The following is a 14,819-nucleotide window of genomic DNA, read 5'->3' as shown; positions in this document are numbered from 1 at the left end:
AAGTCTGTGTGTTTAATGACACACTGGGAAGTTATTAAACATATTGAAAATGATACCAACTATGAGCTAGCTTTGGTTTGCTAGTCTCCCGTCCTTCCCTCTGTTGCAGAATCACAACAGAGGACTACTGCAAGTTTTCTTTCTTTTATTATTTAAAAATTATTTGAATTATTTGGTTTTTTTTTTGAGAAAACAGATTTGTTTGGGCAAATGAGGGGTGAGAATTCATCCCTCAGCACCTGTGAATTGTTTATGCTAATTGGGTCATGGCTGATGCTAGCTGAGTGTGGGCTGCGTTTTCATCCACTCGTTTATACGCTGTATGCGATAGTGGGAGTTATTAATTGATTGGAAGTGTTGCCTTGTAGTTTAATGTCATTTTCTTCCTTTCCGGGCCTCGTTATCACAGGTTCTCTCTTCCTTTCACCCTCTGCTCTACACAGGAGATCTGAACCCCAATAAGACAGATGACTATTAGGAGCAAGGTACCCCAAATATCAAGGACTTTCACAAAAGCTCCTCTGTGCGCACAACTGTTGTGTTCCAAAGGCATGCTCAGAAGCTGGAGCTGGACTGCATGGGATCAAAGACTGGCTGTCTAGATATTTTCCTACTTTATCTGCTTTCATTCTCTCCTTCATACACAATGTTCTCTGTTTTAAACACAGGTTGGGAGAGCCTGGGTGGGAGCAATTAGAGGTCTAAAATGGAACATGTGGGAGGCCAGGAGGGCAGGCTTGGGCATGGCTTTGTCATCCATGAGTGAAGCACAGCACGCCACATCCTTGCTAGCCTTACAAAGAACAAATTCCCACCCCACACCCCAATGGGATTTTTTTTTTTTTTTGAGGCTGATGATTTGAGCACCACGAAAAGATTTTCTATGTGAAACCCTTCTCTGAGATGGGGTCTAGAAGTTAGCATTTAAGTTACCTGGACAATAAACCAAGTAAAACATAGGAAGGCATCACTTTGTGGGGGAGACAGGAGATGTGGCTGATGTCGCTGTGCTTGCGCTCGCTAGCAAGACTCCAAGGGACAGACAGGAAGGTGTTAGTATGATGTCAAGGGTTACAATCCACTTGGCAGCCATGCCTGAAATAGGCACCGGATTGACTTGTGGTTATTATTTGTGCCTCTGTCTTTCTAGAGAAAACTAGACCTCCAGCTTTCAGGAGTGAACCACAGCTGAGGTCTCAGGGGACAGGGACGGAGAAAGAGCACAGCCTGCTACTAGATGAATGAGCAAGGCTCCTAAATACATGGCTGGCAACCTGTGAGCTGTTCTCACAGTATATTTCCAGTAAGTGACTTTAATGGGTCTCTAAAGCTTTCTCCATCGTATCTGACTGGAAATGGGTGTGTGAATGGTGGCTGCACTGAGGATCAATTGGCTAAAATGTGTAAGGCTTGGACTGGGCAGTAGAGGTTCAAGGAAAGGAAAGGGTCTCAGTTAGGAAAAGTTCAGAACTCGGTTTTGGAACACACTCAGCACATCCTTTGAATTGCTCTCAGGTTAGTTCATCACAGGGACACGTAAGGTTTAGCTCTTCCATAACTACCTCCAGACAGAAGAAAAACTCAGTCGTTACAGACAATCATGCAGTAAAATCTTCACTGCCTCTGGAAATCTAGTTACATAGTCTTTGCTTGTTTAATAATATACCTACACTTTTCTTGTACTATTTTCCTTTCTCTTTTGATTCTTTAAAGGATTTTCTTTGGCTTTATAACAGATACATTTGAGTTGAGGACTTTCATTTTCCACATCTTCATCCTTTCCTTCATTCTTTTTATGTACCATTCCCTTCAGTCTTAAGTGTTTTCCACCTTCAACTCATGACTTTAAGACTTTAAATAAACTGGGGGTGGGAGTTGCCTTGTTTTCCCACACCTGGAAGCCCTAAGTCTTTTTTTCTGGATCTGATGTTTCTCCTTGAAAGTTTAGACTGAGGGATTCTTGTTCCACCAGGTCGGCAGAGGCATTTAATAAATTGTAATGCTCTCTTTCTACCAAGGATGATGCTGCCAACCAACAAAATGGTATTGAGGGAGACTATTGCTCTTGAGACAGATGGAAGGTGTTTTAAGTAGTAAACAGCAGTATTAATGACTAACTGACACACACACACACACAAACACACACACACACATAGATGGAAGGCATTTAAACAACAAAAGGATTATATTAATGACTAATTGACAAGAACACACACATGTGCACACACACACACACACACACACACACACACACACTCTACAGGTCTTGCTAAACCCTTCAACCTCCCTTGGATTTGGAACTAGCTAACCATTGCTATGAAGAACCCAAGGTTTAGAGAGGCTGTCATTTTCATGAGTTGCTATACCAAGTGAGTGGAGAGGTATGGTATGGGGTAAAAATGGAATCCTGTACTATGATACAGGCTAGAAACATAAGTCAAAACCCCCTGTGTAGGGATGCTGAAGCTAGGTCTGGCCTTCATCTCAGGGAAGAAAGGAATGCTATTGTTAATTAACCGTTGCTAATGGCTTGCAACTAATTGAGTGATACCAAATATCTTTGTCTCTTGGGACCACGCTAAGAAATCTCCAAGGTATAAAGGTTAGATAGTTAGAATATATTCAACTGAAAGCTAAAGATTCAAAAGCCAGTAATTCTAATGGATTTTATGGGGGAGGGGGACACATAACAAAAGGTGGAGATGCAGGGACTGCTAAGGGGAAAGGGTTGACAGAGGGGGGTCTCAGTGAATTTCTCTCTATTCCTAAAAGAACCCGAAGAGAATCTCAGAAGCTCACCGTGGCATTCATCAGTTGTCAAAACTGGCATTTCCCTTTGTTGAACAAGACAATGCAGACAAGAGAAAAGGCACTTTATGACAAGTACCAATGGCGTCAAATGCCATGAGTTATGTAAAACGATAAAAGAGGGGTTTGTCATCGGGAGCCATAAATGTGATAGTCTTGTGGCTTTAGTCAACCGACTTTTAATGTGCTGAAGGTAATTGAAATGTTCAGGGAAACAATGGTCTTCAAGTCAAAAAACAAAAGGAGAAGAAGCTCTAGCATAGGGGAGAGAACATGAGTGAGGTAAGAGATCGTGCAGCCTACTCCAGCCTCCCGTGAGAAGCCATGTGATTAGGGCATGGGATGGACTCACTCAGAGCTTGAGCTCCCCCATTTGTGAGGTGTGATATGGTCATCAGCATTACCTTCATTTGCCTTCCTGGTTGATTTTTATCATCTTGGCCAGCTGAAAAGGCATCTCCTTCCAGCAAGGAAGGATATTTCAAAGAGCTTGTGATATTTCAAAGAGCTTGGGCTTCGGAGTTGGACATACTTTAATCAGATCCTAGCTTTGCTAATATCCAAATGGATGGCTTTTTCACGAATCTTTAACCTGTCAATCTTACATTGTACCAGCGTGTGAGCTCACGTGTACGTTGCATGTGACTGAGGATATCAGATGTCAAACTTGGTTGCTGTTTCTTAGGCACTATTTACATTTGCATTTTCTGAGACTCAGTCTCTCACTAGGTCTTGGAACTCAGTTGAGGTTGTCGGTACAGCAAGCGCCAAAGATTCCCATTTCTACTTTTCCAAGCATAGGAACCCCATGTCCTCACACACACGTAACCTCAGGCTTTTGTGGCAAGCCCTTTCCTGAGTTACCTCCCCAGCCCCCAATCTTAAATGTTCTAATCTGCAACATGCACATAATGATGCAGTTCCGGTATCCTAATGTTTCATGGGGATGAGCACATGCAATGAATATATCAAATGCAGTCTCTGGTTTGTGTTCATTTCTCGATGTCTATTTGCCACTCTTGATGATTTGAGCCCATTAAAAGAGATGACCTTGGGGGCTAAGTGTGTGGCTTAGTGGCAGAGTGCTCACCTATGCTATCTATTTCCATCGTTGATGGGAAATAAAATTTAAGGTAGTTTATAACACTTAATTTATGAAAGATATTCGGGCAAAAATAGCCACAGCAGAATGGAATACATGTATGTATCTTACTGGTAAAGTAATAGAGTACCTGCCTTGTGTTCAATCCCCAGCACTCACCTCTCTCCCCAAACAAAAATAAAAACAGCTATAGGATGTGATAAGACCAAGATAATAAATATATGTAAAGATGTTATATATATATATATATATATATATATATATATATATATATATATATATATATAGTCTTCAGATCTCAGTCCTGATTGCTCATTGGAAGTAATTAAAAAGATTCTCTTTGGGGCACTGCCATTTTAGAGAATATGATTCAGTTGGGGTGCAGTGGGTCTTCAGTCATGGAGGACCCTGTGAATTTCCTGGGGTGTTTCTAATCTATTTTAGATACAATGCTTTCCTTTTAAACTTTAGCACTAATCATGCACAAAACATGCAGAGATGACCCATCATGGTTGAATAACTCAGAAGCCTGTTGGAAGTTGGTGTTCTAGAGACTTGGCCATTCAGATTTTGTTTCACTTAGTCTAGGGAAGGGCTGGCCTGATGTTTATTTAAACCAGGAAAATTCCATTAGGTCCTTCTCTGTTCAGTTGGGCATTGTCAAATCACTGAGCTTAAAGCTAAGGGAGGGAGTATCATTGTCAGAATCTACTGATGGGTGAACCTGAATTATGGCATATGGAGACCCATCTGCTCTTTGAAGTCATAGGGACCTCCAGTTTCCAGAACCTTCCTTTTGAGTTACAGGTGGCCTTCACAGAGTTCCCTCCATGTTGCCAGGATTTTCTGGGGGTGAAGAAGTCCCAGCTAACCAGAAGAGCATCATCTGTCTCCAGGGGACAACCAGGAGGCCTGTGGGCTTTGCCGCCCCCACCCTGTTCTCCACAACACACCCTGTTTTTGATAGCAGAATTCCAAGTCAGCTAATTCTCCCCATCTTACACTCACACCAAAGAGAAATGGATATTGGAGACAACAAGCTGTTTCATTAGCAGAACAGGGCACAGACTTGACAATCTCAGGGACTCATGAAAAGTTGTGGACTTCTTTTTACCCTCCCTTCTAGAACCTTCCCTAAACTCTTCTTGTATTAGCTAACTAGAGCACCCTCCCCTATTTTGGAACAGGATATTTTCATTTTCCAAGAACAATTAAAATGCCCATAAGTCAGTCAAAAACACACTTCTAAAACTATTGCTTTAGATAGACATTTTGTCTATACTTGATTTTGAAGGTGTTGTTTTCTAGAATTCTTTGAACAGTATATACAACACAGGGGAGGAAGAAGGGGAGCCCTCAGACTTTTTGTTTCTTCCTGAAAGGGTTTATAACTCTGAGTACACTTGTTCAATCTATAGAAATCATCACATGAATGAATGACACAGGCAACAAACATATGACAGCCTAGCCAATCAGGCTTTCGGTAACCCAAGCTCTTGATTGTGACATCTGCATGAAACTCCCAGTTAGGCCATTTCAGACGAGGGTATCACATTCAGGCTTTCAGGGCTTCCTCATACCGCTCAATACTGGTCTAATCTGGCTTAGTAGAGAGCTGCCTGAAGTGAGATTAAATTCTCTTTGCTCTACATGCCTTTCACATACCCCTCCTTCCCCTAGACCTCAGTCTTGACATGGATTCAACACAGGTTTCAACCATCCATTGGAAACACGAGTGTTTACTGTGGGAAGTGAGGGTTGCAGGCCATGCTGTTCATCCTTCACCCACTCACTGTTCATCTGGAATGTTCTGAAGGCCTAGGGATTTGGTGTCTTGGAAAGACTCAGTACCCATGCACAGTGCACATAGGCTGCTGCAGGGGAGCTGGGGGCTGTAGTGAAGTTCCTGGTCACAGTGGAGGCAGAGCTCCTGAAAGCAGGAGACTCCATGGTGATGGTCCTAGGTGTTGGGGGATCTGGGACCATGTTTTGATATAGAGTAAAATAGCGGGTAGGGGGATGTATCAGAGCACACTTCCACTATTGCTGAAGTTTGTCCTGTTGGAGGTTTTGTTGGGACAAGACACAAAATCTTAGTGATACTGTGTTTACTAAACATTCCTCATGTGTGTGTGTGTGTGTGTGTGTGTGTGTGTGTGTGTGAGCACGTGTATACTTGCCTTTCACTAGAAACAGGAAATTGAATTACTGTAAGTTAACATTTCTTATTTGCAAAGTCTTAGCTATCTCGTGGACTCTCGATCAGAAGAGGGAGGTCCTTTAACATGGGATATCTATTTTATTGATTCACTGATGTACAGTGTCTTTTGTAGCAGTTGTTGTTTTAAGCACTTTAAAACTTTCCCTCATTAATGAGCTTAACAACTTAGAAATCTGTCACTGTTGTCAATTTGCAAAAGGCTTTATGCATTGATTTTTAAATATGGGTCCCAAGGGAACGGTTCTCTCTCTCTCTCTCTCTCTCTCTCTCTCTCTCTCTCTCTCTCTCTCTCTCTCTCTCTCTCACCAATGCTGCCTGTCACCCCTGTTTAACTGCAAACTCTGAGACTTCAGAAACACCTAGATTTCTAATTTGGGGATCCTGATCTCGTTGATGTTTGGGAAGACCACTCTCAATCCTGCAAACCTAGGATTCTTAGATTGGGGTAGCATCCTCCCCACCCACACGATCCAAAGGAGAAGACATAGCTTATGCCACTGCTTCCCATGTATTTCCCAGTTATTCCAGCTCTGGAGCCTAAACCACCGTCACTGCTGGTGACAATTCTGACCACTCCACCCCCAGAGCTCCATCTGCTGCAGCTACCAGCCTGCCTTGTAATCTTCAAGCCTCCCACACACCCTGCCTGCTTTCCTTCCATAAAAGCCAAGAGTCCATCATCTTCAAGACAAAGTGAATCGACAGCTTTACCCTTCACAGCCAGCTACTCTTTCTTTTCTCCATCTGCAGCTCAGGTGGTTGAGCCTGCCATGGAACAAGGCTCAGAATGGAACGCACCGGGGCAGATGCGGAAGTGTAGAAAGTCAGGTCCCGTGACAGGGTGGAAGTTCCTCTCTTCTCCTTTCTGTTCTAGCTCCGCACCTACTTCTAGCCACCAACCTACTTGTAGATTCATAACAAGCTGTAGATGTTAACTAGCCTCTCGCCCGTCTTCCTAGCAACACTTCTTAAAGAGGCAGAAAGTAGCAGCAATGCTGTCTCCCTCCTCTTAGAGGATGGGGATTCGCCACGGTATCATTTTTTGCCAAATCAAGCTATGTTGCTGAGCCTGCTGACCCAAACAAATCCTGCAGATAATATCCAGTCCCTCCTGACCTTAAGAACATGGGCTCACAACCAGAAAATGGAAGCAGGATGCTCACAAGCCCTCAGGGTTACCTCAAGTCACGAGTAAAGCAAAAACAATATATAAGAACACTTGGGGAAACTGGGGGAATTATTATCGTTGCTCAAGACAGGCTTCCTGTCATGCAACAGTGAAAGATACCTGGATTATATATAGCATAGTGTAACTCCTTTTCATCTCTGCTTTGCAACTTCCAAGAATTCAGCTACTTTCCTATTTAAGCAGGACCACTGTCCTCCGTTTTAGTGTGTTACCTCCTTGCTCTGGGGCACAGCCATCACTTGACTGAACATCTTTAGAATGTCATGAAAAACACAAACTGTGATTATTTTTTTTAAATCTCCTACCCATCAAGAGAATAAAACACTTGGGATTCTTTTCTGTTACTTTAACGACAGCAAACATTCTAAATAGAACCTGGGAGAGAGGAGCAAGCACACTAGGACCTAATCGACTACCTTGAACTAGGTAATGAAAAACACACAGACTGTCACACTTCACAGAAGGGGGTGGAGAGCCTTGAGTGTGCATTGAGGATTCTCCAGGCAGCAACCCAGACCACTGAGTGTAGATAAGGCAGTTACAAAGTGGCACACTTATCTCAGAAGCCCACAATCCAGCCAGATGGCACTCGGCTAGGTCAGGGTGCCCGAGGATCTCCACCAGTTCAATAGATGCCCGCCTAAAAATTTCCTCAGTCCTCTCAGGCATAAGCTCCGGACTCAAGGGGGTGGGAATCCTTTTCTAATACCGCCCTCGGAGGTCTGCAGCCAACACTTGTTAACACCCGCAAGATGAGTGGATTTATTTAGCCTATTCTGAAATTCCAGCAGCAGTTTGGTAAATGTTATCAATCTGGAACTATTAATCGGTGAACTTTTAAGAGGGAGCTTAAGCTGGTGCAGCTGACGTTGCATGGCTTGCCGCAAAGCAGCCTGAGGGTGGGGGGCTTCCCTCTTTTCCCTTTGTTACCTTGAGCTCCTTGACTATAGAAGAATCTTTGTGCTGACTCCACATCCAAGAGTCTATGAGCAGACTCGACGTCCAGAAAATAATCCATTTTGGGATAGTCCATCTTCGATGTTCAAAACAGGATTTTGAGGGAAACTAATCACGTAGATATCTATAAAGAGGGAAACAAAACCACAGTATTTCAGGCTGTCAAGTGTGTCTACTCCTTAATTTTTTTAAAAAAATAAGAATACTCTATTATCATATGCCAACATTTGACTGACATTTCTAATTTCAAAGCTCCCATTGCCAGAGTCTTTGTATTGTATGAGAATACGCAACCTTTAGTTAACACTGATTAGAAATAATATATTCCACTTAGGAAAAAAAAGAACACGCAATGATCCAGGTTAAAGAGAAGTAGCGTACTGTTTTCTCCTAGGTGTATTGTAGCTGCCAGAAGATATACTTTTAAATTAATCTACTTCCAGTTTTTAAAAGTCTGTCTGATAGATGGCATTAGAAAGTGACATCCATCCTGCAGGTTGCTCTTTAATGGACACAGGGGCTTCTGGTGTCCCCTTTAGTGAGAGAATCCCTCTGAGAATCTGAGCCTCCTTCCCTAGATACCTTGCAATACATGCTGGCTTGTTTGCTGTACAAATACCTTGGATTCCTTATTCTTCAGCCATCCCTTCAGCATTCTCTACAGTGCTGCCGGCTCTTCTGCCTATGCCCGGTATAGGCTGCTTTGGTACCGAACTGTGGTTCGTGCAGCAGTGACAAGCATCACAGCCATGCAACTTTTCCCATAGCATGCACTAGCCCCGCATGAAAAACAGCTGCGTCCCTTCGCATGGAGCCCGTGGAGGTCCCCCCCCCCCCGATACTGGCACAGATGAACTACCTCTATTTCTGCACTGTTATCGCTTTAAGGAGGAGCAAGACAAAAAGTCCTTAAAAATCAAGAGGCTCAAGCAATCACTGGTGTTCTAAGACCACACACTCTCATCCAAGAAACCAAGTTTGGTAAGAGGAAACTTTTTAAAAAATAGGCAAAGGTACCCCAACCACGAATTATACTTACTGCAAAAATAAAGCTGTAAAGCCGAGGGCTGTCAATAGTCCAAATGAGCAGTTTCAACCAGCTGCCTTTGATCTTACTAAATATTCCCAGCGAAAGTAAACAGTTTTGATTATCTGATTAGATCAGTGATGAATAATGTATTCTGTTCACTGGACTTGCTCTATCAGATAAAATGGCCAGAACATGTTACCTTAGCAACAGAAGGTGACGCCAGCTTCAGCCTCTCCACTCCCTCCTCTGCAAATGAAGGAAATTACCACTTTCCCATGTAAAACTTTGGCAGGGAACCATCAAAACCTACATGGAGATTTTACATCATCCAGGGTCATTCACAGCCTGCTCTCCCACCTCTCAAATGGAGAAATCTCATACTTATTTAAAAATCAGAATTATGGTTTAATAATCTATTTTTCCAATCTCAAATTCCAGTCTGCTTTGCAGTCAGAACAGAATAACGTGGTAAATGATTAAACAGCGGAGAAGACTAAGTTGTCTAGACCGTGTTGGGGTACCTGTCCTTACCTTATTGCTGAATGAGGCAGGATGATGAAGAAAGACTGTTTAATTGACAGCATGTTCAACATTCCCATTATAATTAACACATAGAAACAGTCACCAGCACCGAAGCTGAAAATAACCCCTTCTGTGAATCGGTCCCTAGAAACAGCTTAAAAAGCTGCCTGAAATTTCTCAGTTTTTTGAAAGATGCATTATAGCACGGATCTTCTGGGAGACAAGCCCCTAGCCCACCAAAGGCAAGCTAGCCAGAGAGACACGCACAGGGGAGATTGTCAAAGTTAGAAGATAATCACTCACCAGCCCTTGTCCTCCTTCAACAGAATGCTGCCGGAGAGCAGAAAGCAAACTGAGCCGGGCTGCTGAGCCGGCAAGCCCAAATGAACAGCTTCTAATTTTCCCTTCAATCTCCAGTCAAGAGCACAGAGTGGAGGGAAATGATGGATTCGCCGGTTTTATATTGTGATGAAATACTACCCCCCCCCAAGATGGAATCTGAGTGGGGCTGCTCTTTAGAACACATTAGCCTGCTAATTTAAGAAAATTGAAAGGTTTTGTTTTACCGTCTTTTATGTGTTCTTTTCTGCTACCCCCCTCAATTTAATTTGCATTTAAAATGATTCTCCTGTCTCCTAGGCTCTCCAAGGTGTGGAGTCCTTTCTAATCCTGAAGGCTGCTCCAGTAGGGCTTGGTGCACTGCCACTTTCTTTCTGAGCTGCCAAACATGGTGGGCAATTAAAACTGTGAGCTATTTTCCGGAGGGAAATACAGAAGGCCAGTTGGGTTTCACACTTCCCCTTTCTGTCTCTGCATGGTCACATCCTCAAAATGCCTAAATGCACGTCTCTTTTCCGAATGCAACAGAATCGTCTCGATGGCAAAACGCAGCTTTCGTTGGATTTCTTACTTTAACCTCATTTGATATCCTCCCTACCACATACCTAGGGAAGGCTTGCAGAAATAAGACTTTGAGATGTACTCATCAAAGGTATGATAAAAACCAAGACACACTCTAGGGTATGTTTTCTGCAACCTTCTTCCACCCAGCATGGACCAAGCATAAGTGATGGTTAGTACAGTGTAGCTTGTAGCATTGTGAAGGGTGCTTAAGACAGGGGAAACAATGTTTACAAAGACTTGGGAGAAAGGTCACCAGACTCCTCTTCCCCGTGTGAACTGATCAGTCAAGCGACAAGTGCTGGGGAGTGTGTGCTAACTTTGAGAATTGTCCATTTGTGTGTCTTTCATATTACCTTGCCTTTGGTGGGTTAGGGGGTTGTCCCCCAGAAGAGAAACCAGGAAATGCTTTGCTGACTGTTTTGTGGGTCAGTAATGGGGTGGGTTCTCCCACCACATCTGAACAAACAACCATGTACCAAGTTAGTACTACAGATTGATCAGCCTGATGGAAGAACAAAGTAGAATGACCAGTAAGATGGCCTTGTGGGGAGTCAGCTTGGTCTCTGAAAGCGCAAAGCTTTGCTCAGACCCCAGGCCTTAGGTCTTTAAGGTTGAAGTTCTATTCAGCCCTCAATAGAGAAAGGTGAACACTTGACATTTATAAGAAGAGAAGCTGTCTTCTGGTTCCTTTCACTTACAGTGGAGTGTGGGCGACAGGTTCTAACCCTCTATTGTGCTTCTACTGAAATTATAATGACTCATAGGTGAGAGAGGCACAGGCAGAGGGAGAGTGGAGCAAGAAAGGAGAGAGAGAGAGAAAGGAGGGAGGGAGGGAGAGAGGGAGAGAGAGAGAGAGAGAGAGAGAGAGAGAGAGAGAGAGAGATTAAGCTGAAAAACACCAGATACTGTGCTAAGTGTAAATGAGCCTGTGATAGGAAATGGTAATAGGAAATGACATTTGAAAAATATATCTGATTCCTGAGTACTGACCAAAGAATGGACACTTGAAGTGCTTTATGAAATAAAGTGCTGGGGCTGTGGAGAGGACTCGGTGGGAAAAGTACTTGCTGTTCATGCATTAGGACTTGAGTTTGAATCCAAAGAATCTACCAAAAAAGCCAGATGTGGTGATTCATGTCTGTAACCCCAGTGTTCCTAAAGCGAAGACATGAGGATCCCTGGGAACTCATAGGCCAGCTAGCCCGGCATTTTACAGTAACAAGAAAGGGGTCCTGCTTCAAACAGGAGAGACTGTGGTAACTGACACCTGGAACTGTCCCTGCCCTCCACATGCACGCTGTGGCACATGTGCATGAATGCATGTTCTGTCTCTGTCTGTCTGTCTGCCTGTCTCTCCCAAATGATGGAAGTGATGTGGCAGGGCTATGATGATCAAAGATGGATGAAATTTTAACTTTTAAAAAGCAATGGTTTGGAGAAGAAATGATTATTAACTCACAAGAAAGGACTTTATAAATAATAATCATTATATTTTCATGACACAGTTTCTGAAATTGATTTCTTCTTCTTCTTCTTCTTCTTCTTCTTCTTCTTCTTCTTCTTCTTCTTCTTCTTCTTCTTCTTCTTCTTCTTCTTCTTCTCCCTCTTCCTCCTTCTCTTCCTTCCTCCTGTTCCTTCTTTTCTTTGTGAGACAGGGTTTCTGTGTAGCCCTGACTGTCCTGGAACTTGTTTTGTAGATCAGGGTGTCCTAGACTACAAAGATCCCCCTGCTTCTGCCTCCCTAGTGCTAGGATTAAAGGTGTGTGCCATCATGCTTGGCTCTGAAATAGATTTTCAAAAGCTAGTTTTATTCTCTAGGGGAAGGTGGATATAGATTACGTACATAATGTGTATATAGGAAATTAACATTATTATTGATGTTCATATGATGTTGTGAGTCAGACCAACGATTGGCTCATGTTAGGCAGGCATTCTACCACTGATCTGTGTCCTTGGATCTTGGTTTGTTGAGTTGTGTAGTTCAGGTTAGCCTGAAACCCTGAGTAGCCTAAGTTGACCTTGAGTTCCATATAACCTAGACTGACTTTGCACTAATGATTTTCCTGTCTTATTCTCCAGAGTTTTGGGATAATAGGCATCACCACTGCATCAAGGTAGAAAATTACTTGTAAAAGTGAAAAAAACAACAATTATCAAAAAGCAATGTCAAAGTCAAGACCTGTTCAGCTCAGCTGTGTTTTTATAACTTCTACATGATAAAACCATCTCTAATTCCATTGTATGTCACAGCATTGTTCTGACATACAAGAAAACCAGAGTAGTGATGATGTCCCGGAATAACATTCATGAAGCATTGAACTGTTTAATTGAAAAACATCTCTAAGTTCAAGCTAAGTCAGACAATGCCAACATATCTATGTGACCTATAAGTAAAAGTTATTCTAAAAAAAATCCAAAGAAATCAAACCATATCAAAGTATAAGAATATAGGGCTAAAACCATCTGGGTTTGGTTCGGTTTACCTTTCTGTCTCCAGTTCAATAGTAAGAAGTTAGGTCTGCCATGCATATAAAAAGACTTGATTTGAAACAGAGATATACTTCAGGGTATGGAATCCAGGCATAGGGGAAAGTGTCGGCTGTGTTAATTTACCTTTGGCACCTACTGACTCTGTCACTGATGCTATAAGGGCCAATTATTCAGAAAGAGAAGACCACAACAAGAAGCTTGCTCTTCTTGTACCATCTGATTGCTCTTCCCGTACCATCTGATTGCTCTTCCCTGGGTTCAAGGTTTAATCTTCTCGTCGAGGTTCTCCTCATTTGTAATTGTACAGTGACCTTACTTACCTAATCATCTCACTATATCATAGAACTCTCTAGAAGACTCTGTTTAGACTACATAAAATTCTGCTTTCTTTCTGCATGAAATCTTGGGGACATGTCTCTTTAGATAATAAACCATCTGAACTTAGCTTGGAAATACTAGACTCTCTCTTAAAGTAAAATAACATCCTGGATGTCTTGGCAGAGGTTGAAGTCTTTGGCCTCCACACACATGCATGCACATGTATAAGTATGTATGCACAAAGCTGTATACCCATTATATAAATATGGACGTTCACTTGAAAAGGGGACTAAAAGAAAAATGGTTCATCTGTGTTTGCCAGATCAGTCTCTTAAATCTTAACCTTTGATTTACGAGAAGTCTTCCTCTTATTTTCTCAGTAAGCCATGTACATACTGGAGGACCAAGTGGACTCTGTGGGTTTAAAAGAAAGAAAATAACCCATGGAGTTGGGAGGGCAGAGTGGTGGTGGGGACAGAGAAAGAGCTGGAGAGAATACAGTGCGGGGAGGCCTTGGTCAAACATTGTATACATGTATGAAATTCTCAATCAATAAAAAAGAACAGCCTGTCATCAAATAGCATGGTTCTACAAACATTTTATCTGCGGCTTTATTCATATGAAAATTTCCCTGGAATAAGAAACACTTTCAGCCACCACCAGTTATTTTTACATAAGAGCAAATTAATTTCTACTGCTGTTTTTAGAGGAAGGTTTGATAATAGTTGGAAGCTAAAATAAAAAGGCAGGGAATTCAAACAGACAGAAAAAAAGAACTTTTATATTGAGGAGGAGTTTAATTTTATTTCACACAAGCCCATGACCATATTTGGGGGACTTTCTCTTATATAACGTGTTAGGATTTGACTGCCAGAAGAGAGCATTGAATCTGTAAACGTCACAATTAGGATCACAGCTAGAAGATATCTGGATGATCCAGACGCAGATTTTTTTTTTTTTTTTGCTTCCAGATTTTATTATTTCTTAAGACGTGGTGGATGTGGGTGTGGGTGTGGAGTACATGGGTGCATATTTGCAAGTACACAGGAGTGGAGGCAAAAAGAGGATGTCAGATCACCTGGAGCTGGAGTTAAGGGTGATTGTGAGCTTCCCAATAAGAGTACTGGAAACCAAACTATGGTCCCTGGCAAGAGCAGTACCCATTTTGATTCATTAAGCCATCTCCAGCTTTAGAGGGAGAGTCTTAAATATTCCTCAAGGACATTTATACTGAAGAGTCTTCCTTGGCCAGTCCTTTCTTGGGGCTACACTGTGAAGT

General features: G+C 42.4%; 1 protein-coding gene across 6 annotated transcripts in view; it reads right to left on the bottom strand.

Annotated features, from left to right (window-relative positions):
• The window catches only part of Phactr1 (phosphatase and actin regulator 1), a 449,396-nt gene extending 438,881 nt beyond the window's left edge, over positions 1-10,515 (bottom strand). Inside the window, exons 1-2 of one of the 6 annotated variants that reach the window (XM_048418822.3) lie at positions 10,133-10,515; positions 8,251-8,401 (exon numbers count right to left, since the gene is read on the bottom strand). In XM_048418822.3, the coding sequence (XP_048274779.2) occupies positions 8,251-8,353 (103 nt within the window). In that variant the 5' untranslated portion in view covers positions 8,354-8,401; positions 10,133-10,515. Of the gene's footprint in view, positions 1-8,250; positions 8,402-8,896; positions 9,077-9,316; positions 9,485-9,506; positions 9,641-9,838; positions 9,958-10,132 lie in introns of those variants that run through there. The other 5 variants (XM_048419204.3, XM_048419049.3, XM_048419141.3 and 2 more) reach the window with 5 other exon arrangements.
• Between the last annotated feature and the right edge of the window lie 4,304 nt (positions 10,516-14,819).

This window comes from Myodes glareolus, chromosome 14 (genome assembly GCF_982192425.1).
Source record: "Myodes glareolus chromosome 14, mMyoGla1.1, whole genome shotgun sequence".
Lineage (NCBI taxonomy): Eukaryota > Metazoa > Chordata > Mammalia > Rodentia > Cricetidae > Myodes > Myodes glareolus.
This window is presented reverse-complemented; position numbering and strand designations above follow the sequence as displayed.